Genomic DNA, 23,134 nt, shown 5'->3' on the forward strand with positions numbered 1-23,134 from the left:
CGAAATTATTGGTACTCCCTCTGTCCACTAATTCAAGGCCTACTTTCCTTTTTGGTCCGTTCACCAACTCAAGACCTATCTATTTTTAGTAAGTTTTTATTCATATTTTAATTGGTGGGTTCCAATAAATAAGACACTTTTTCTCCACTAATAAACAATACACTTTGTGGGTCTCTTTCTCTACTCAACCAATAAATAATATATTTTGTGGGTTTCATTATCCACTCAACTAATAAAAATATATTTTTTCTTAAAACTCGTGTTTTGCCATATAGGCCTTCAATTAGTGGACGGAGGGAGTATATCGTTTTAAGTTTAAATTACCAATATTTTACGGTATACTGTATATATGTACATACCGAAATTTACGGTATACCGAAACTTCAGTATTTTTGATATTTTTTTTATATGATAAGTGTAGTATATAGATTTTTCGGTATTTTGATTTACCCCTAGATTGAACTCAAGACCTCTCATAAAGGAGAGTCTTTGGGTATCTCAATTTTATCATTTGAGCTAGGCCTTATCGACAAAAAAATGAAATTATTACTGAAACATTTTTAAAATTCGATTATAATTACAAATGAGTTCATACATTACTTGATAATTAACCCAATTTAAAACGACAACCTAGCCCTAAAAATGGGTCGAAATAGATCAAGATTCAAGACAAGGTCCAGTCGAAATTTTAGGATGCTATAAAGTATCACGGCCTACCAAAAATAATGGGCTTCACTGGACTGACTAAGCATTTGACAATCACTATATATTAGTACAAGTTACAAACCAATTGTACTTTGAGCTAATTAAGAAAACCAATAATAATAAAAAAAAAAGGAAATCAGAACAATATGGATACATAATTGAAATGACTTAGTGGGTGTTTGGCTGAGCTTATAATTAGCTATTTCAAAGTGTTTGGCAAAATAAGTTCCTAAAGAGCTTATAAGCTCAATTATCCAAACACTTTGACAAATTATAATTAAATTCTTAAGAAACTACATCTTATAAGCTCCACTTCAAAATAAGCTTTAGCCAAACACCCTCTTAGCTCTTCTTATATAACATTATCTCATAATTTTCTTTTTTTTCTTTCTTTGAGGCAAACTCGTAATTTTTTCTTGAAAAAGGATTATCTTGTAGTTGTTGATATATGCGGCATATATTTTAATATATTTAGCTTTTGTTATAGGGATTTTAACAAATAAAATCACGAATTATTTTAAAATTATAATTTTAACGTGATTTTTGAAGTGTAGCGAATTAAATCATCACCTTTTTAATTTTTACAATTTTATCCCTCTATTTTTTCTGATCGTCAAAGTGTTGTCAAGGACAAACAATTTTGCAATGTTTTTTGTTATGACCTTCTTCTTGACAGTTTTGACATACCTTTCTAATGCATATTCACGTTAATTTGATTCGATCGATTCTCATTTTTAAAAAAATTAGAGGAAAAATTGAAAAGATAATAATTTAATTTGTCACATTTCAAAAGTAACGTTGAAATTACAATTTCAAAATAATTCGTGATTTTATTTGTTAAAGTCATTTTAAAAGTTACTTCTGTAAAGTTAAGAAAAAATGTGAATATATGAGATTTAAAAAAAAAAATTGTTACACCCAAAAAAAGGAAAAATCACACTTACACTCTAGCTTTTTAGGTGATTCAAATCTCCGATCTATTGATTGGAGAAAAAACGTTTTACCAACAAATTATGGTTTATCGTACGTGAATATATGAAATTACATAATAAAATAATGACTTAAATTCCCACTTTACAGACCAGAACTCTTATAATTTTTTCGAAAATAATTCCAAATACAAACAACTTAAAAACATAACCAAACAAATTAGTGCAAACTCAATTCGTCAACATATATAGCTTGTTCTCCGCAAATGCATTTTGTGGTTCAACCACGCACACGCACACACACATTAATACACACCAAATACAATACTCTAATTCATATCAAAACCCTAGTACTGTCTTAGCCTTAGTAATAAAATACGAGATCGAAATATCAAAACAAACTACCCGAATCAAACTCACAAGAGTCTCAAGATGAAAATAGAAAGTAGTACGGCCATAAACAAGGCGGCGACCCAGTCGCGACCGCTCTCCGGCGAGGCGCCGCCCTTGGCGGATTTGACATCCGGCGAGGGCGAGGGCGAGGGCGGAGGCAGAGATCTGCAGACATGGATAGAGAGCTTCATCCCATGGAAACAGTAGCCACCGCTGCTCAGAAAATAGTAAGATCTGGCCTCCGTCAGATTGTAGACGTCTCTCCCTCCCCTCGTTACGTTCTTCATGAACTCGCCGTCGTCGCACCGCTCGTAATTTGCTTTCTTCACCTCCAACACGTTGTAGTATATTGAAGTGTCCCTCATTGGATTGGAGATAGTGGCATGAGCCACTTTATATGGTGAGGCAACCCTCTCCCTTATAAGGCCTTTTAAGGGAGGAATGGGCCCAATATCCATTTCTAACATGGTATCAGAGCCAACCCAATCCAATGATGGGCCCTCCAATATCGTTGTCAACAGATGGCGTTTGGCATAGTCCACGCTGCGCGTGCGGGGGGTGTATTGAAGTGTCCCTCATTGGATTGGAGATAGTGGCATGAGCCACTTTATATGGTGAGGCAACCCTCTCCCTTATAAGGCCTTTTAAGGGAGGAATGGGCCCAATATCCATTTCTAACATAGTACCGCTTATCAAACACAAAATCTGCACCATTTTCTTCTTAATTAGAAAACTAATAAGAGAGAGAAATTAAGAGATCAAGAGAAGCGCAGCTGAGATAATAAGACGCTTACTCTTCAACCAATAGGTCAAACCATTATGATCTAAACAAATTAATAAGAGAGATAAAGAGATCTAGAGAGAGAGAGAGAGAGTTACAGAGCCAGTCTCCGACGAAGAAGTGGCGATGAGCGGCCCAATGAGTGTAGTTCACGTCGGGCGTCCAGCCGGCCTTGTCGCCGACCTTGATGAGATCGCCGGCCGCGCATGTTAGCATCGCGGCCGCCAACACCGCCGCCGCGGGGAAACACCGAATGCCGCCGCCGTGATCATGCATTTCTTGATTTATAGATGTGTGATGAGAGTGTTTATGTTGAAGCTATATAGCCCTATATAATAGGAAAGGCACATTTGGGATGATTTTTTTTTTACCGTTTAATATTGGTCTGATTTATTACAGTTGTACAGTCAAATCCTACAACATGCATGCAATTTGTGTTGTACCTTAATATTCCCTTCCAAACTACATGATTTTTATTTTATTGAAAAAAAGAATACCATAAAATGTTACTATAACGTTTAATCTTTCTTCTTTTTTTTCAATAATGTTACATTCTTTGATTTTTGGTCAATTGATTATAACAGTTTCTTAATGATACAAGATAAAATTTCCCCTATATTATTTTCTACCCTTTAAGAAAAAATATTGTTGATTTATATGAGTGTGGTGAATCTATTATTCCCTCCATCCAAACGAAGTTGAGTCGTATTAATTTTCGGGTCGTTCCAACGAAGTTGATCAGTCGTTTTCTCTTTTTGATAAATTAAAGTTACTTTTTCATTCATTCTCTATTTCATTTTACTTTTTTTTATTCACTTTTTCACTAAACACTAATTCATTAATTCTCGTGTCCAAAAGAAGCGCATCAAGGTGCACCTTCACGGGAACAGATGGAGTATATGTTTTTATAATTCGTATTTCGAATTTTATTTTGTCTGTGCATTTAACTAGTATCTGCATAAGCATTACCGAACAAATTGCACTGCATTGAATGTAAAGGAAATAAAATAAAATATCATAATATAAGAAATTAAGAATAACATGAGACGTTACTTTTGGGGTTAGTCTAAATACATAAAAAAAAAAAACATTGATTAATTAATTATTCTATATTGACGGATAAGAATTAATTTAAGATCTCATCTGTCATCTAAGCATCATCTCATCTCAACTCTGTAAGACCAGTTGATCATCAAGAACTCGAAAGACGATATTTGACTTTTAAACGCCAAACTTTTCAGCATTATAACGTCTGGACCCTGAAATACTATATTTGACTTTTATGTGTCAATCATTTGAACATTATTATTTGATGCTTTAAATATAATAACTCACTATTAAACATCGTTCATTTTCATAGGAGCTTGAAAGACCAGGGCTGACTTGTGAGATTATACAATTTGAAACTTGTAAGATCATAACTAACTTTTAAACACGATCATATATCTTGTATGGAGCTAGAAAAATCATAACATGCTTTTGTGTATCATCTCGTTTGGAGCTTAAAATACCATTTCAAGCATCATTTCGTTTGGAGTTTGAAAGAATAAAACTGGCTCGTGAGCATCATCTTGTTTGAAGTTTGAAAGACCATAACTAAGTTATGAGAATCATCTCGTCTAAGGCTTGAGAAAATTGATGTGATATTCAAATTCTATCATATCAATTTATTTAGTATTTCAATTGGTAAATTTATATAAAAAGTCAATGTGTAATCCATTTTTTTAAAAAGAATTGTGCAAAATATCTTGTCTTATAATCAAATTTAAATGAAGAAATAATTTATTTGATCACAAGTATCTATTTTTAAAAATAAAATTAAATAATTTTGATCAACTTAAATTGACAAAGCAATTCAAATTGTATTAATTTCAATCACTCCACCAATTAAATGTGGGTTTTTGGTTTGAAGAGTAAGAGCATCCTTTTATAGGAGTAGATTTTATTTTGGTGAAATCTCATAAAAAATCAATGTGGGATAAGAAGATTTAGATAAATAAAAATGAATAAATATGAAAATGTTTGGAGAATTAGGATAAATAAAAATGCAAAAATATGGTGATGCCACATAGGAGTATTCCATTTTAATTTTCTATTATATATGTGATGATTTTGATTCTTATTCTTGTCCTAAACCCATATAATAATACCAACTAATTTCTCGAATTTGTTTAAATTTATAAAATATGTATATAATCAAATAAAATATAAAGCAATAATTGGTTAATAATCTTGATAAAATTTTAAATAATAAGAACCTATTTATTTCAAACATATTTATATATATATATATATATTTTAATTATTTTTCAAAGTTAAGTATATTTTTATTTAGATTTTTAAATGGTAAAGTTTAATAATCATTTTATTTAAATTTTGAATTGTGAGATTTAATATGGATTCAATATATATGAGAATGTGTTAGATCAATCAGGAAATGATAATTTATTTAAAATTATATTTCATGATAAAATTGAATAGGAGAATCTATTTATCTTAAATGCATCTCAAAAGTATCCTTTTATTTACGTTTTCTTCATGGTGAAGTTCAATAAAGATCAATGTGGGAGTGATGAAATATTAATTTGGGAACGATGAAAAGCTAATATATGAATGAAAATTAAGCCTTTTATTGATCAGATAGGTAATTATGAGATTAATGTGGGAACGGATATTTGTTTCAAATTTTTTTACATGACCAAATTAAATTGAAGAATTTATTTATTTCATATATATCTTAGTATCATTTTCTTTATTTTATATGACCAAATTAAATTGAATAACTTATTTATTTAAAATGCATTTAAGTATTATTTTATTTATTTTATATGACCAAATTCAATTGAAAAACCTATTTATTGCAAAAACATCTATACTTTTATTTATTGCAAATACTGAAATCTAATTACGTTTTTTAAAAAACTTTGAATTATGAATTTCAAAGGAGTTGGGTCATTAAACTCTTTTTTTATTGGATGCTTCCTGGAATGAGTCATTGAATTTGGATCATCTTCTTCATCGCTCTCTATCATCAATGGTTCATTAGCAAATTTAGCATTCATGTTGTTGATAGCTCCTTCAAAAGACTCACTAGCATTCCCGGTCACTTTACCTTTGGCATAAATTTCAACAAGTGTATCATAATGGGGAAAGGGAACCCCATATAATCTCTTTGCTTTCTTATGATTCTGTCACATAAAAGAAAAGAAATTAATTTCTTTTAACACATAGGCAATATTGCAACAGGGACTGTGGAAAAGAAACATAGTAGAGTACCATTCTACATGGACAGAATGGTATGCCTTAGCTAGCATGCTATAAACAAAGAACCACCCTCCTGCCCAAATATAGAAACATTATTCCTTAACACTACTACGTATTGCAGTATTTACAAACTGATGCAATGAGACTACATTCATGTATCTCTACTTAGATGTCACAAAAAAGAAATCAAAGCAAAAAAGTACTGCCATAACCAGAAATCTCGCCAGTAATCTTCTCAATTTGTGGCTTGATATCTGCAAATTGCTTCATTCTTTCTTCCTTCTTAAGTTTTAGATCTTCCACTAATGGTCTGACTGAGGCTAGTTGCCCTTTCAAAGACTTGCTTTCAACTATAATGAATACTTCTAACTTTGGCCTCTTGATGCATATTTCAAGGAGCTGAAACATATAGCAGATAACACAGAGAATATAACAAGGACATAATGGAGTTTAAGATTATTGTAATTCAATACACCATAATTTTTTACATTAAGCCACGAGAGTGCAGAATCAAGGGAGTTGTCAATCAGCCAATTACAAGTACAGAGGGTTATGGGGTGGAGTGAATTTGTGTTTAATAGGCAACAACCAGTAAGACAAATTCCCAAAGCTCTGAAAATCTTTGAATTGTATTGTTTTATGTTGTTGTGACACAATTAGACAAAAATTGAGTGTATAGTCTCACTTCACTCATAATCATGTGCTTCGAGCCATCACTACAACTTTGTCAAATATGGAAGTGAAAAGAAAGGTTATATTATGCATTCTTGCATGACATATTCCATAATACTCTACTAGAAGGAAGTGAATATGTTGTGTTTCTTACTTAGCTTAAACTGAGTTTGATTTTATTGCACTGAGATAGGGTCAAATAGTTTTACCTGAAAGAATAGTGTTGAAGGGAAATAAATATATAAAGTTATGTATATGACAGATCCTGAGAACCCCTGCAAGATTTTTCACTATTTAGTGACATGACAGATGCTATAATAATTTGGAAATATATATAGGATGGAAAATAATCAAGCTAACCAAGTTAGCGAAGAGGGAAGTAATTGAAGAAGAGGTAAAAATAAACGATTTTGGAAATTTGAAGAAGATACTGTGCTCTTAAACTGTCTACATGAGTTGTCTTGTGATCCTAAATGGAATAGTGAAAGTGGTTTCAAGAGTGGTTACATGAATAAGCTTGCTAAGAAGATACCCTCTGTCCCCACATGGCTCAATCCAACGCCAGGGGAGTTCTGTTGGCAGCGGCGGCGCTCCTGTTTGCGACGGTGATGTTGCCGGAGGTGGCGGCGGTGCGTTACATAGTAGGTGGCAACATGGGCTGGAGCCAAAGTGTGAACTACACAATTTGGGCTCAGGACAAGAAGTTCTACAATGGGGATTGGCTCTGTATGCTCTCTTCTCTTCTCTTCTCTTTCACTTTCAGATCTACTACTCTTTTTTGATTTATTCCTTTTTATTTTTCTTTTCAAGACTCTTCTTTTTTGTTGTCTCATGTTGATGGTCTTGAAAAAAAAATTGATCTTGGAAACTGAAAATCTTTGATCGGTAGTTGCTTGCGATCTGTTGTTTTAGCTCACTTTTTTGTAGGTATAGTTTTTCAATCAACCTTAATTTTGCTTAACCTTCTACTTTGTGAATGAATTATGTCTCCCTTTTTACATACATGTAAGAAAGTGTGCATTGTTTTTAATACTTCTTGTAATTTTAGTCGCCCAAGATTGAGTTCATATCTACTTGTTAATAGTCAATTAGACTGCATTGTTATTGCTCTGTTTGATGTTGTTTAGCTAATAAAATCACATCATTAAGTTTTGAATTTGTGACAGTTGAAGGGATTATCAAGAGTTAGATTAAGTACTCAGTTCTTGAGAGATATCTAGGAAAGAGTGGTGAACTGATATTTCTTAGAAGAATGAAAAATTGAAAATGTTTATGATCCATGTTTATCTCATTAATTAACATTTATCACTGAAGCTTTTTTCCTTAAATCCACAATCCACTTTTAGTTAAATATGAATAAAGTGTCATTAGTTAAGACGCGCCTCGCCCGTGCTCGATCGACGCGCCTCGCACTCGCCCGACACTTGCGCTCGCCCGACACTTACGCTCGGCGCCCCGCACACCCGACGTGCGGCGCCCGGCACCGACGCACAACACATCTGATGCCCACCACCGAACCAGCCAAGTTGCCTAGGGCAGGACAACTCGACACCATTATGCCGAGGAGTGCCTCTGACTCGACACGTCTCGGCGCCAACCATCAAGGGGCTAACAAACCACCCCCACCGAAGCTCGACGACGCCCTCGTCGTTGTAGGGTGCTCTCCTTCCTTAGACCTCCAATATTCAGCAATTTCTTTCTCAAACTGCCACAAGCCAACAGCCTTTTCCCAAGTTGCATCAGCCTCTGATTCTCCGCCCCATTGCACCAAGTAATCTGTCCGTCGATTTTTCTTGCTCTGCCCCATGGTGCGGTGATCAAGGACTCTCTCCACAGACTTGGAATAGTGCTGCCTAATCAGGGGTGGCGCACGCCGCGCCTGTTTTCTTGAAGCATCAAGTAAATCAGCATTGAACTTCTTCAAGAATGATACGTGAAATGTTGGGTGTATCTTCAACCGATCCGGCAACTTCAATCGATAAGCAACTCTCCCAACTCGTTTCACGATCTCAAATGGCCCATCATACTTTGGAATCAACCCACGATGCACGGACTTGGAAGAAATCTTCTTCCAAATTTGAGGTGTCAGTTTCAGCAACACTTGATCACCCACATCGAATTCCACAACACTTGAGTTTCCTCAACGCATCCCTTGCAAGCCACGACGTATTGCAAGGAAGGAATTGTTCTTTCAATTCCCTTTTCAAATCTTCCCACGTTTCGATCCGATTCCGGGCATGGTTCTCCCCGGACTGTCGGGAGCGCCACCACAGTTTTGCATCACCCGACAAGTACATAGTGGTGATCGAAACTTTCTCCTCATCAGCAACATGAGCCGCTTGAAAATATGACTCCATATCCCAAATGAAGTTCTCTAACTCCTTGGAACTTCGAGTTCCCTCGAACGGTTTTGGGTCAGGGATCCGGACCTTTGATGTAGAACGCATCGCTTGCTTCACCACATGTATCTCATCAAGGAGGCGTTCCACTTTCATGGACAACTCCTCCACCTGATTGTTCACGTCTTCCTCGCAAGACACAACTCGGCTTTCCACAAATCCGGGTAGATCCTCCAGGGACTTCCGCACATCCACAACTCGGCGTAATCTTTCATCAAAATCAAAACACGCAGACGTCGGAAGCCGACGATTTTTTTATTTTTATTTTTACATAAAATAACTTTGTTAGACTTAATTTATTGTTGATATGTTGATTATATTATTTTTATAGTTTCTTTTATGAAGAAAATGGTACCTACTAGTGCTTTTCAATGTCTGTTGGTGTCACTAGGGATTTGGCTCCTAAGTCTATTATAGGGGAGAGGTGGTAACTTGAATGGGTTGAGGGGGAGTTTGGCGGGCTCGGGCGGGCGTTGCTATCTCGGTCCCCCCGTCATGCGCCGACCCCCCCCCCCCCACGATGGTCGGCCGGCGGAGTCTCCGTTCCGGCCGACTCATCGGTCCCTTCCTCGGGCGTTGCTATCTCGGTTACATGCGTGTCCAGCAGCGGGGCATGCTCGGGTGCGCCGGTTTTTGCCTTGCTACCGGGGATGCTACGCATCACCGGACGCGGGGCGACGGCTTGTGCTCTCGGGCATCGCGTACGTGATGACGCGTGAGTGGTGTTTGACGTGTATGGGCATGTTGGATCCCTACTCGGGCAGCGACGACATCTCCTCCACGTCTCTTCAATTTTTGGCGCGAGCGTTTGCTCGGCCGACGTCGGTTTTCTATGCTGAATACCTATTGCGATGGCATTATGTCGGCTAAGTTTGTTCCCTTCCCACCTTGTTCCGCTTTTCAATGGTCACTAGGGATTTGGCTCCTAAGCCTATTATTGGGGAGAGGTGGCAACTTGACGCTCCATCGACGTGTGTCATCGGCACTTGCCCACCACGATGCTCGGGAGTATTGATGATAGGATGTATGAACAAAAAACCTCATATGTGGATATATTGTTTGTTTTAAGTTGGGGTTATATTCCAATATTTATTTTATATGTTGATTTTATGTTATATTTGCATAAAAGAAGTAAAATCATTTCATAAAACTGCAAATCAATATTTTTTTTATATGTTGATTTTAAATTTAAAGTGTTTATATTGTGTTAAGAAGCAAAATCATTTCATAAAAACTGCAAATGAATATTTATTTTATATGTTGATTTAAAATTTAAAGTGTTATATTGTGTTAAGAAGCAAAATCATTTCATAAAACTGCAAATGAATATTTATTTTATTTGTTGATTTTAAATTTAATGTGTTATATTTGCATAAAAGAAGCAAAATCATTTCATAAAACTACAAATGAACACAATGAACAATAAGAGAAATGAGCTCATATATGATGTTGAGAAAGTCGTGAAATACAAAAGCGTCGCAACGCTCTAATACCAAATTGAGAAAGTCGTGAAATACAAAAGCGTCACAACGCTTAACAAAGATAAGGGAAACAACTACACTATGCCACATCTTTTCACACTTTTTTTGCCTTTGATACTCCCAAATCCCACTTGGTTGTGAAACTTTCTGTCCTGAAACTTGCTGTGGAGAAAACAAACACCACGAATAAAAAGCATGAATAAAAAAATCTAAATACTTATCAAAGAAACCAAATCAAAATCTATTTCACCTACCACTATCATTGAATTGAAAATTCGTTATTATCTCTATTGTCCTGAAAACAAGATGAGAATCGGTTAGAATATAGTGTGGATAGTATAAAAAACAAAAAAAAAATGAAATAATATACCTTTTACGTATGCAATAACAATAAATTTCAAACATGACTTTGTAATAATATGGAAAGATGACGCTTAGATCTTTTTCAATTTGTTCATCAGTAATCACTTGTTTTCCATACTCATCCTGCAAAATGAAATAAAAATTAATAAATCATTATAGCAAATGATAACATAAGCTATTCATAGAGAGATTAAGCATTTACCTCAGGGTCATTTGTATGCATCGTGTCATTTATATGATTATATACAGCATTGTAAAATCGAGCAATATCTGTTGAATTGTATCTTTTTACTCCACTTCCATCTCGGTTGGCCCAATCATATATTTTTCGATAGCGACCAGTAAGACGCGAGGACCAGGGAGACACGCTCACCGCATTGACATCATTGGTCAATTTCGAATTGAAGATCAACTTCAAGGCCTCATTCGTCTTGACTACTCTATGCAATCTGTACGCAAATAAGACACGTTCTTTGATGTTCCAGAAATATGGATGATCAATAAAGACGGACATAAAATTTGGCAAGTTCTCCGTTGATTTTGGGCTACTTTCCATTTTATCAATCCTTCCAAGAAAAATAAAAATAAATAAAGTAATTTTGAACTAGAAAGTATAATGCAAAAATAAATAAACAATACTCACAACTTATTTTGTCTTATAAAATCAAAGAAATGGACAAGTTCGGAGGGAAGGTCCACGGAGAGATTCTTAATATCATGTCCACCTTTTTCATGTGCCATTGCTATAATGGATGTCATTGCATCCACCAAGCTATTCACATCACTCTCTATATTCTGCCGCATCATGTGCACACTTTTCTGCTCGAAATCCAATGCAGGGTCCATTGAAGGCAAAATCCTACCTTTTCCAGTGTGGGTAGAGACAAAGATATTGTTAGCCAGATTGCCACACATCTTCTTCATTCTATAAAGGTAGATAAGACCATGGATGACGCCCCTACGCAAAAACATAAAAATCTTTTATAATGAAATCTAATAAACGCACACTCCTAAAATCTACAAAGATATTTCATTTGTAAAAAGGATACCTGAAAATAAGTCGAAATTTCATTTGAATGTGGTCCGACCACATTTTGGTTGTTGATCCTTTAAATTCAGCATATTCTTTTTCAAAGTATTGTTTAACTTGACACACCTTTTCAACCATTAGTGCGTATTTATTACCACCACTCAACTCTTCTTGATGATGGAAGACAGATACAAGATTATTATCACTCAACTCTTGAAGATGGATGACAAATACAAAATTTAAATTCTCCAGTGTTGTGAAAATCGAATTAATCGGCCGCCTTGAGGCGCGGTGATATACCCGCACCGCCTATACGCCTTATGCATATTTTACGAATTTGCGCCTTAAAGCAATTGAGGCGGCGCCTCAAGGAATCAAATAATACATGAGGCGGTGAGGCGGTGATAAATAAGTTAATTTTTAACCTATCACAGCCGCAATGTTTGACCTCTTTTATTCTCTTATTTCCAAGCTATACCTATATCAGCCGCAACTTTGGGATGGTGGGCCTTAAAAATATCATAGTTTAACCCTAATCTATTGAAAGTATAAATAAAAATATTATTGAGATACAATCATACAAGATTCGACACCAGTCAACTTCCTCATTGTTCAACATCAGAATTTGGCGGCTGAAAATTAAGTGTAAGTTCAATTTTTATTATTACTACTATGAAGCATGATAGATTATTAAATTCATCATTCAACATATAATTTAACAAGCATTCAAAATTAATTAAATTTTCTGTTCAACACCAGTGCACGAATCATACAAATTATTATTACTAATTTTTTTTATCATTATGTTAGTTTCGTTAACAAGCATGCAAAGTTAATAAATATTGTCATTAAACACGAGTTCACGAAGCATGCAAATTATTGTTACTATTTTTTTTTTGTTATCATGTTAGTTTCATTAATCGGAGCAATGTAAAGCTAGTTAAATATTCCATTAAATACGAGTTCATGAAGCATGCAAATTATTGTTACTAATTTTTTTTATCAGCGTGTTAGTTTTATTAATCGGAGCATGTTATTATTTTAAATCAGATTTAATAAATATTGATATTAACTTGATTATATCAATTTTGTTAGGAATTTCAATCATGAGTCGAAAGGATCCTGCCTGGAAGTATGGGACAGAAATTCCAAATCCAACTGGAAAACCACATAAGTATTTTGAATGCAATTTTTGCAAACAACAAATTAAAGGTGGCGTTGCAAGAATGAAGGATCACCTTGCTTGGACCCATAGGAATGTGAAAGCTTGCCCAAAAGTTCCTGATGAAGTCAAACAGGAAATTTTGGATTATCTAAAGAGGGGGACGACAGCTAAGGAAAAGCGACAGGAAAAATTTGATGATATGGTTGATGCTGGAGCATATTTCCGTGGTAATTCGAATCCTGCATGTGAAGTTGCCGATGACACAAGAAGCATAAGAGGGCCGATGGACAAGTTTCTTGTGCATGTGGATGATAACACTGATGGGGGTCCAGATAAGCAGGCTGCAAATCCGCCACAGGATATGTCTCTCCATGTCAAAGAAGCAAGAAAGCAGGTGGCAATGGATATTGGACGATTTTTCTTTGAAAATGGGATTTCGTTCAATTGTATCGAGTCTCCATCATTTGTCAGCATGTGTAGGTCCATCGGATTGTATGGAAAAGGTTTGAAGGTTCCTTCTAGACATGAGTTGAGTACGTGGATTTTGAAGGAAGAAGTGAAGACAACGGACGTGATTGTTGATGATATCAAAAGATCTTGGATACAAACAGGTGTATCCATATTATCTGATGGATGGAAAGACATGAGAGGGAGAAGCTTGATCAATTTCCTAGTCAACAACCCCCATGGTACTGTGTTTTTAAGGTCTATTGATGCTTCAGACGCCGTCAAAGATGCCAATTTGCTGTTTCAGCTTTTAGATGGGATTGTGGAGGAAATTGGAGAGGAACTAGTGGTTAAAGTTGTGACTGATAATGCTAGCAACTATAAGGCTGCCGGAAAACTATTGATGGAGAAGAGGAAGAGTCTTTATTGGACACCATGTGTTGCGCACTGTATCGATTTGATGCTGGAGAAGCTAGAAGAGCTACCTCAACACAAGAATGCATTGATGAAAGCAAGGAAAGTGAGCAACTTCATCTACAATCATGGATTGGTGTTGGCAATGATGAGAAAACACACGGATAGAGAGCTTATTCGTCCGGCAACGACGAGATTTGCTACTGCTTTTTTGACATTGGAGAGTATGATGGAGTTGAGGCAACCTCTACAAGCTATGTTTACATCTACTGATTGGGAAAGGACTACATGGGCCAAGAAAAATGATGGAAAAGAGATTAAAAAGATAATCTTAAGTGATCAGCGATTTTGGCGTGCTGTTCAATATGCCCTAAATACTACAAGGCCATTGGTGAAGGTCTTAAGAATGGTGGACGGTGAACAAATGCCTGCAATGGGATTTATCTATGGTGCCATGGACACAGCGAAGGAGGAAATTGCCAAAAATGTGGGGGGTCAGCTTGGGGATTATAAAGAGATATGGGATATAATTGATGCCAAATGGGAGAATCAATTGCATCATGATTTACACGCTGCGGCATACTTTCTAAATCCTCGTTTTCAATATGGTGAAAATTTCTCCAAACATCCTGAAATTAAGAAGGGTTTATTGTGTTGCATGGAGAAATTAATTCCACCCGTCGATCAATTGCAAGCTGATCTTCAATTGGATAATTTTAGATCATGTGATGGGCTTTTTGGACGATACGCAGCACTGGAAAGTTTCAAAACAAGAACCCCCGGTATGTCTTTTTTATACAAAATTTTTGTGTATTACTTTTAACCTGCCAAGTATATATATTCTAATGTGTGTGACTGTACAGACCTTCAAGTATCGAATATGCTACTGTTTTATTATGCTAGCGTATGTCTGTGTATTACTTTTAAGTTTTAGCCTGCCAACTGCCATGTGTCAACTGCCAAGTGTACAGACCTTCAATTATATATATGTATTCATAATTTCATATGCTTAATGCTTCACTATCTAATCTATTAGTAATAGTATAGTATACGTGCTAGTGTACTCAATCTGCCAAGTGTACAGACCTTCAAGTGTATAATCTACTAGTGTTTCATATTGCTTTTGACCTGCCAAGTGTACAATCTACTAATCAATAACCACTAATCTTTATTATTCTTACTAGGAAATTGGTGGACTCAATATGGAGATGAGACCCCTGAGCTACAAAGTTTTGCTGTCAAAGTACTGAATTTGACATGTTCAGCTTCAGCGTGTGAACGTAATTGGAGTATGTTCAATCAGGTATTGTGTTTATTATTATTTTCTTTTTTTAGCAATCTGAAAAATTATTTGTTTCGATTAATAATTATATACTTCTAATTTTATAGGTTCACACGAAGAAGCGTAATCGTTTGACTACACAGAAGCTCAACTCTTTGGTGTACATCATGTACAATAGGAGGTTGAGAGGGAAACATGTCAAATTGACAAGTAGGGGTGGAGATATAGACCCATTGGAAGTTGATAATTTGGCTTCAGATGATGAATGGTATGTTGGTAATGAGGATGAGGCAAACGAACATCTTCCAACTCAGTCAGGTGCAAGTACACAAATGATTAAGGAAAATGCATCTTCATCAAGGACAAGTAAGAAGAGAAAGAAGAGCACAAATTCAAAAGGTAAACTTTAATTATTAAGTTATAGTGAATGTAAATTTATTATTATTATTATTATTATTATTATTATTATTCTCTTCATATATACTTATATTGTATGTAACTTAGGAAAAAATAAGAGAGTCATGCATTTGATCGATGAGGACGAGAGCGAGGAAGAGGATGAGCCTGAAGATGATAATGATGATTTTGAGATAAATCCAACAAATTTGGATGGGAATGATGATGAAGATGAGGATGTTAATGCTTGGGATGATTAAAATTTTGAATATTTTACAAACTGAAGATTTATTATTATTTTTATATATTTTCAGCTTTTAGTTTAATTATTTTAAGACTTTTAAACTCATAATTTATATATATTTTTAACTTTTAAATGGTGTTATTTGTTATTTAAAATTATTATGAGTTTTTTTTTGTGTTCGGTCTGAGGCTTACGCCTCAAACCGCCTCGAGGCTTACCGCCTCGCCTCGACGAGGCAAAACGCCTCAATCCCGCCTTAAGATTTTTACAACATTGAAATTCTCTGAACACAATTTGCTGAGCTCTTCAAATTTAGTAATCTGTTTGTTTGTTGCTTTTATGAGCGAATACGAATTGTGTTAACAATCTATTAAAAGACTCGTCTCTGTAGCATGTGTCTTTCTTGAATTTTCTTCATTGACAGAACTACTACTACTCTCACCATTTATCTTATCACTTCCATTTATCTGACCTCCCTTTCCATCATTGTCAGTTCTGTTCTCACCATTTTTCTTTTTCTTTTTCTTCCCACCTCCTCTTTTCTTTTTCGTTTATCAGAGAGACCATCATATCAGAGACCATCTTTTTGTTATGAGCCTTAATTTTCTCAACTTCCTCCGTCAATGTTTTCACCTTTTGCTTGTGAACATCATTGTTGGCTTTGTTTAGGCAGTCAATGGCTTTCTGATAATCTTTTTTTGATTCATAATATGAACTAAACAAATAAAAAATATATAAGTTCAGAGTTAATTTATAAATACAAAAAATATAGTTTTAATGTTTAGAAACGAATTTGAACTAGTGGTCACAAGAGTTCCATAAATTTAAATGGTGCATGCAACAACATAGAAGAATTCATGAATGAGAGTTTATTTTTCATTTTTGGAAATAATTTTGGGATTAGATGATGAGCTTTTTCTTTTTAAAAGCTTAAAACCTTTAAAATCCAAAAAACAGTGAATTGTAGACAACATGAGTGAGAGTTTTAAAATGATGAATTGTAGATAACAGCAACAAACACGAATTGAAGGTTTATTTGTTCAACTGCAAGCCTCCTGCAAAAGAAAATGATGAATTTAGTTCTTTAGATGAACAGAGACGCAAATTCATACTGCAATCATATAATATAACCAACTCTCAGAATATAGAATTCATATATTTGTAGTTCCCAGTTGTAATCATATGTCTCACAATGACTTGAACCAATTGTACCAAGTTTAAAGCATAACTAATTTTCTTGCTGAAATGAAGAAACTGAAATCAGAGTTCAGTTTTGGTTTTGCTTAGATTTTCAGCAGGGAGAGCTCTCTATGCTTTCATTCACGCAAAGTGGATCCATTGCAAGCATTTATTTGAGTTTGATATTTTTCCACATTTCCCTGTTACTTCAACATGATCATGCATTGCTATTCTAATGGTAAATTAAATTTCATAGCAAGATTAAATATATATAGATATTTGCCCTACTACAGCTAGAATTGAGAAAATTTTAAAATCGAATTTGTAGCAAACAGGATTTGGATTTGGATTTGCATTTGCAGCATCAGTCAGAGTATGTAATGTAATGAATGGTTGAGATGTAGGTACCTGGCTAGCCGTCGAGTGATCCGTGAATGAGGAGAAATTTAAAAACATGGGCGGTGTTTCCAATTAGAGAGTGAACAAGATCAAGGGGAGTGCAAAGGATCCGGTCATCATTGTCGGTGCGGCTCGCTTGGAACTTGACAAAGTAGAGGTGCACCAAGTTGGAGGTGCTGCTATGGGTGCAAGCAGCAAGCCAGAAGTTGTTGGTGTTGGGTAGGTGAAACAAGCCACGGACATCACATAAAAAATCAAAGAAGTCAACACCATCGACTTCCGTTGAGGTCCAGACACATTTCAAGTACTTTCCATTGGAAAGATCATAGGCATAAAGCATCCATGGATAATTGCTGCCCACGGCAATGTAGGCGATGTTGGCCACAATGACAACCAAAGGGGACCAAGGAGACACATCAGCGGCCACAAGTCTGAGTCTTGATTCACAGTGAGTAGGATAGTAAGCATACATTTTGCCCGAAGTCGTGTAGAAAAGAATCCGGTTGTTGGGTGGGTCCGGAATCATCACATGCTCTCCCTCTTCCTCTTCAGGAAGAGGATCCCTGATAATCTCGAACCAGTCTGAACCTAGATTTTCATCTTCGGCATATCGGTCAAAGTGGTTGTGACCATAAATCTTCCCATCAAGTGTACCGAAGGCCAGACACCCCACAGGAAGGGGTAAATGCTTCCACTCTGAATCTGAATATGAATTTGAATCTGAATCCAAATCCAAAAAACAGGCGTATTCCTCCGCTTGATCAGCTTTGGCCGTACATCCTGCCAAGCACAGCTTGGACTTGACCAAAAACATGGTACCTACCATCCCCCAAGAACGCAGCTTCGGATAGCAATTCTTCTCAACTTTTCCTCCTTGTTTCAGATCCACCTTATGGAATTCTAACCACAAGTTAGGCTTCCCATCATCCGCTCCGAACCCATCTTCGGACCCTCCGACAATTAGAATCGCCTCCATCTCTCCTCCCTTTTCTTCAAAGCCCTAATTTCTTCTTCTAGGTTTATTTGTTTTTTAAGGGGATCGGACAACATATATAATATAATATGGGCCTCAATAAGCAATACGACCCAATAACTATAATCTGACTTTTCACGATATGTAGCCCACTTCTCTATTTGGGTTAAATAATTTAATACCCATTTCCATAATATATCTATCAAATCTACCAATCCTTATAAAACATCTATGAAAAATACCCACTTCATAGTGAAATACCATTCCTACCCTTATACTAGATCTCTCTTAATACTTCATCTTATGCATTAATCCGCGCTTTCAAAATTGGTATCATAGCGGGTTTTTATGGAGGAATTATATTATATTTAATTTATTTTATAATTAACCTATGTGGGAGGAGACTCCATTAAAAAATTATGGATCCGGACGATTGTCCGAGATGTGTACCATACAGGAATTCTCTCATCTAAAAAAAATAAAACATTACCCGAACCAATTTCATGTTGTAGAGAGTTCATGATTATTGATTTCCACTCAAAATATACAACCAATTTCATGTTGTAGAGAGTTCATGATTATTGATTTCCACTCAAAATATACAGCGGCATCCTCATTAATATATTTTTTCGCCTTTTCCGTTTTCCGTGAGGTAGGCGAAGTAAATTTTGCCTCATAATTCCTATTTTGCATTTCTTGGTTAATGTTCGAAATAAAAAAATTCGAAAGTTTGAATTTTTTTATCACGATCACGATTTTCAGCTTCAGAAAAAAATTTCAAGAGTTTTTTGTTTGTCTCTTCGGCTTTCTTCTTATGATCCTGCACGAACACCTTAAATAATTAAGATTCAAAAACCTTAAAAACAAAATTGTTTTTCATTGTTCAATGTATAAAAAAAAGAGCCAATTACCATTTTGTTTGTCTTCTCGAAATTGTAAAATGTAAGAAGAGTAGTACAGCACCAAGCAAAACTTTGAAAAAAAATCCTTGTTTGTCTTCTTGAAATTGTAAAGTGCAAGAAGAGTAGAACGCAACTTCACACTACAGTGCCTCCAAGCAAAACTTTCAGAAAAAATCCTGAAACAAATATTTATTTACATAAGAGATATATTTTACCACTTTGCAAAGATTTTGAATATAATAACAACTATTAGGCACAAGTATATTTTATTGAGACAGATCTTAACTCAGGATAGAATAAGGAAGGAGAAGACATGAAAGAGCTCGGAGGCAGAACTAACGCAAAAAAAGTAAAGTGGCCTTAGATTGTTTAAGTGTAATCTTCGGTTGTTTCAGAATTTCCCAACTGAACAGAATAAACCTACAACCTACTTCTTTCATTCAGCAACCACCTAGCCAAATCTATAAAATATCCAGACTATTAAACTAATTAGCATTTTCAATTCAACTCGATATTTTTCTAACCTTAGTAGCAGGTCTTGTCAGTTCCAATAAGAAGTAGGTGAAATCTATTAGTGAGATTTCTCTATGATTGAAACATACCCTTAGACCAGTGTTTCACACCATGTGTTCATTTGTTAACTAGTTTTCTATGTAGATCTTAGGACATGTGGTAAATTAATGAATACATCGAAAGTTAATTGGGACCTAGAGAATTCTGCTGCAACAACAGTGAAATAGGTTTTCAAGCTTATCTCTGAATGTACCATTATCACAAGGCAAGTAAGGTGAATTGTTTAAGAACTATGGAACTGAGAAAACCAATGGATTTAACTCACTATATGCAATTGAAATAACAATCATATGAGTGAGCTTTTAATACAGCAAGAACAGGGGAAAATCGCTAAAAACTGAAGGAACAAAATAGACAAGGCAACAAAAAGCAAGAAACGTGAAAAAATCCCTTAACTTAGATAGAAAGGGCAGCCCCTTCAAGAGTAGCAAAACTAACCTTAGAGGCGGCGAAGCACGACGGACCAGAGAAAGACGCAGAGAGCAGCGACGAAACACAGCAGAGCAAGAGCAGCGGTGATCTGTTTCATAGAGAACAAGGATATCTGTTTCAAAACTTTCCTCACAAATTGCCTACTCGAAAGTTTTGGTGCAGAAAGAAGAACAAAAATAGGATCTTTTCATTATAACAAAAAAGAAGAACAGAAAAAATAAACATGAAAGCCTACTCCCCAATTTTGGTGCATAAATAAAAAGAACAAATTGCAGCCCTAACAATACTACATTCTAATTAAGACTTCAATCGAAATTAGAGAATGGCAATACATTGAAACTTGACAAGTAAAAATTGAAAAATACATTCACTAAAGAAAGAAAATCAAAGGCAACATTGAGAGAAAGAAGTACAAATAAATACCTATGGAACTGACTTTGGCAATGGAGGCGCACTTTTCTGTGATAGAGACTTCAGAGATGGAGACTTCGGCGATAATGAGGAATCAGCGATGGAAACTTCATCTGTGGAACTGACTTCAGCGATTGGGACTTCAAATTCCTACGAAATCTGAGGAATCAGCGAGTGCGGAGCGATGTCGATAATGAGAAATCAGCGAGAGAATGATGACGGGATGGAGGCGCCGCCGCCGGAAGGTGTAACATCGGCTGGGTGGCGCGGGGAGAATGGTGGCGGAAGTTGTGTGCAGCGAGGGAGGAGAATTAGGGCACTGTTACACTATACGTAATTATTTCACCTCTTTCATTTTTTCATTTTTTTTAATACTCTATGTTTTAAAACCGGTTTCAGACCGATTTAAAATATTTAAACGAATACCGATTTTATAATATATCTATAACACCACATGATAGAAACCGGTAGTAAAAAAACGGTTTCTATCAGCGCATTTTTTTGAAATAGAAACCGGTTATATTTAAGAAACCGGTTTTTGGAGCTACGAAATCGGTTTCTATTTAGCGGTTTCTATTAGAGTTTTTGTTGTAGTGCCGATAAGGATCTTAACTTTCAGTCTTGGATCTCCAACGACATCTCTGCTTTACTTGTGTAACGTTTTGGTACCTGTGGTACAAATGAATCCTCAATAATATCTTTTTCTGATTAAAAAAAAAAAAAATTGCTAGAGAGAAAAAATCGAAGAAAAATGAACTTAAATGATATATGATGAAAATAATAAATTATAGTTGAAAAATATTTGTATTGTTGCATATGCGATTATAAAAAAATAAGTTGGGTAGAGGAACTTATTTTTTGGGGAGCATATAAGCTCTTGGAGCTTATTTTTGGAGTTTATAAGCTGTTAAGGAGCTTATTAAGGATGTCTATCGGGCCAACCCACTCGGTTTCGGGTCAACTCATTCGGTTTCGGGTTATTTTCGGTTCGAGCTAGTCGGTTTTTTTTATTTTTCGGGCTAAATTTTTTCGACCCTAACCCTAACCCACTCGGTTTCGGGCTAGCCCGTTCGGGCCCACAAATTTACGATTTTTTTATATTTATAATTTTTTATATGGATAATCATATTATTGTAATAAAAATAAGTCGTGCTTTTTAAATCACAACATTTCGCCTTATTTTAGATACAAAAATTAGTGTTATTTTAATGTAAATTTATATAATATCTAATTTTAACTTTGTTTCCAATAAAAATTGTATATAGATATAACATAAATTACTATGTTTCTTTGACTTTTATATCATAAATATTTATTATTGATCGTTAGAAAAAATCAAAACATCTTATACAAGCATCAAAATGTTATTATCAAATTAAAAAGTAAAGTATTAAAGTTTAGAAATCAATTATTAAGAAAGTGTTCGGTTAATCGGGCCAACCCACTCGGTTTTCGGGCCAACCCTATCGGGCTCGGGCTATTTTCGGTTCGGGCCATTCGGGCTAATTTTTTTTCGGGCTAAAAATTTTCAGCCCTAACCCACATTTTTTATCGGTCTATTCGGGTCGACCCGTCGGTTTTGGGCTTTTTTGACATCCCTAGAGCTTATTTTGCCGAACACTCAACCAATAAACAATATATTTTTTGGGTCTCATTCTCCACTCAACTAATAAAAATATATTTTTTTTTCTTAAAACCCGTATTTTGCCTCCTAGGCCTTCAATTAGTGTACGGAGGGAGTATATCGTTTTATGTTTAAATAACCAACATTTTACGGTATACTGTATATATGTACATACCGAAATTACATCAAACAAATATAATTATGAAAAAAAACATCTTTATCATTTTTATATTCTATATTTATTACACTTTATCACTAGTGGACCCACTCACAACACCTTTATCACTTTAGTCAACTATCTTTATCACTTTAGTCAACTACCCTTATATTTCATCCACATTACCTTTTTCAGCTTTCTTAGTCTTCGTGCCCACACCCAAATAGGGCATTAAATCATGGACGGAGGGAGTATAATTTATCTCTAATTATATATACAAATATATAATTTATGTCAATTGATACAGTATATCGGTATTCAATATATATCAGTATCGCAATATACACCGAAATATTGGTATATACCAAAATAAGCGGTATCTATCACGATATCGATATATATCGGTATACCGCGGTATGAGGAAATTAATTGGTACCGTTATCGTACCGAAATTTTTCGGTATGGTACCATGCCGCCGTATCGAAATTTACAGTATACCGAAATTTTGGTATTTTTGAT

General features: G+C 35.3%; 4 protein-coding genes across 6 annotated transcripts in view; 1 reads left to right on the forward strand and 3 right to left on the reverse strand.

The window, feature by feature from the left end:
* Positions 1-1,788: 1,788 nt before the first annotated feature.
* LOC130989606 (early nodulin-like protein 19) lies at positions 1,789-3,123 on the reverse strand. Its single transcript, XM_057913619.1, has 3 exons — positions 2,907-3,123; positions 2,714-2,732; positions 1,789-2,387 (listed from the first exon to the last, which is right to left on the reverse strand). The coding sequence occupies exons 1-3, from the start codon at positions 3,082-3,084 to the stop codon at positions 2,051-2,053; spliced, it is 534 nt and encodes a 177-aa protein (XP_057769602.1). The 5' UTR covers positions 3,085-3,123; the 3' UTR covers positions 1,789-2,050.
* A 4,166-nt stretch (positions 3,124-7,289) lies between these two features.
* LOC130990970 (early nodulin-like protein 17) overlaps positions 7,290-23,134 on the forward strand; it is a 58,012-nt gene continuing 42,167 nt past the window's right edge. The window contains exon 1 of the mRNA XM_057915177.1: positions 7,290-7,470. Coding sequence (XP_057771160.1) covers positions 7,290-7,470 — 181 coding nt within the window. The remainder of the gene's footprint in view (positions 7,471-23,134) is intronic.
* Positions 10,560-21,180, reverse strand: LOC130989607 (uncharacterized). 3 transcript variants are annotated; one of them, XM_057913623.1, is made up of 7 exons: positions 20,847-21,180; positions 20,430-20,511; positions 11,631-11,945; positions 11,190-11,553; positions 10,995-11,110; positions 10,879-10,919; positions 10,560-10,786 (listed from the first exon to the last, which is right to left on the reverse strand). In XM_057913623.1, exons 3-7 carry the CDS (start codon positions 11,909-11,911, stop codon positions 10,719-10,721), a joined length of 870 nt encoding a protein of 289 aa, XP_057769606.1. In that variant the 5' UTR covers positions 11,912-11,945; positions 20,430-20,511; positions 20,847-21,180; the 3' UTR covers positions 10,560-10,718. The 3 variants fall into 3 exon arrangements, with proteins under 3 accessions (XP_057769606.1, XP_057769603.1, XP_057769604.1); XM_057913620.1 differs by lacking the exons at positions 20,430-20,511; positions 20,847-21,180 and adding an exon at positions 12,037-12,320; XM_057913621.1 differs by lacking the exons at positions 20,430-20,511; positions 20,847-21,180 and adding an exon at positions 12,037-12,259 and having other exon boundaries at positions 11,190-11,436.
* On the reverse strand, positions 16,820-18,626 carry LOC130989608 (uncharacterized). Its single transcript, XM_057913624.1, has 2 exons — positions 17,553-18,626; positions 16,820-17,020 (listed from the first exon to the last, which is right to left on the reverse strand). Exon 1 carries the CDS (start codon positions 18,517-18,519, stop codon positions 17,557-17,559), a length of 963 nt encoding a protein of 320 aa, XP_057769607.1. The 5' UTR covers positions 18,520-18,626; the 3' UTR covers positions 16,820-17,020; positions 17,553-17,556.

The sequence above is a fragment of the Salvia miltiorrhiza genome, chromosome 6 (assembly GCF_028751815.1).
Source record: "Salvia miltiorrhiza cultivar Shanhuang (shh) chromosome 6, IMPLAD_Smil_shh, whole genome shotgun sequence".
Classification (NCBI taxonomy): Eukaryota; Viridiplantae; Streptophyta; class Magnoliopsida; order Lamiales; family Lamiaceae; genus Salvia; species Salvia miltiorrhiza.

Excerpts from the sequence above, each read along its gene's own strand:
- LOC130989606 (XM_057913619.1), bottom strand. The coding sequence starts at position 3,084 with ATGCATGATCACGGCGGCGGCATTCGGTGTTTCCCCGCGGCGGCGGTG.
- LOC130989607 (XM_057913620.1), bottom strand. The coding sequence starts at position 12,155 with ATGGTTGAAAAGGTGTGTCAAGTTAAACAATACTTTGAAAAAGAATAT. Across the intron at positions 11,554-11,630 it reads TTTATAAGACAAAATAAGTT|GATTGATAAAATGGAAAGTA; the intron begins GTGAGTATTGTT and ends TTTTCTTGGAAG. Across the intron at positions 10,920-10,994 it reads TGTTATTGCATACGTAAAAG|GACAATAGAGATAATAACGA; the intron begins GTATATTATTTC and ends TCTTGTTTTCAG.
- LOC130989608 (XM_057913624.1), bottom strand. The coding sequence starts at position 18,519 with ATGGAGGCGATTCTAATTGTCGGAGGGTCCGAAGATGGGTTCGGAGCG.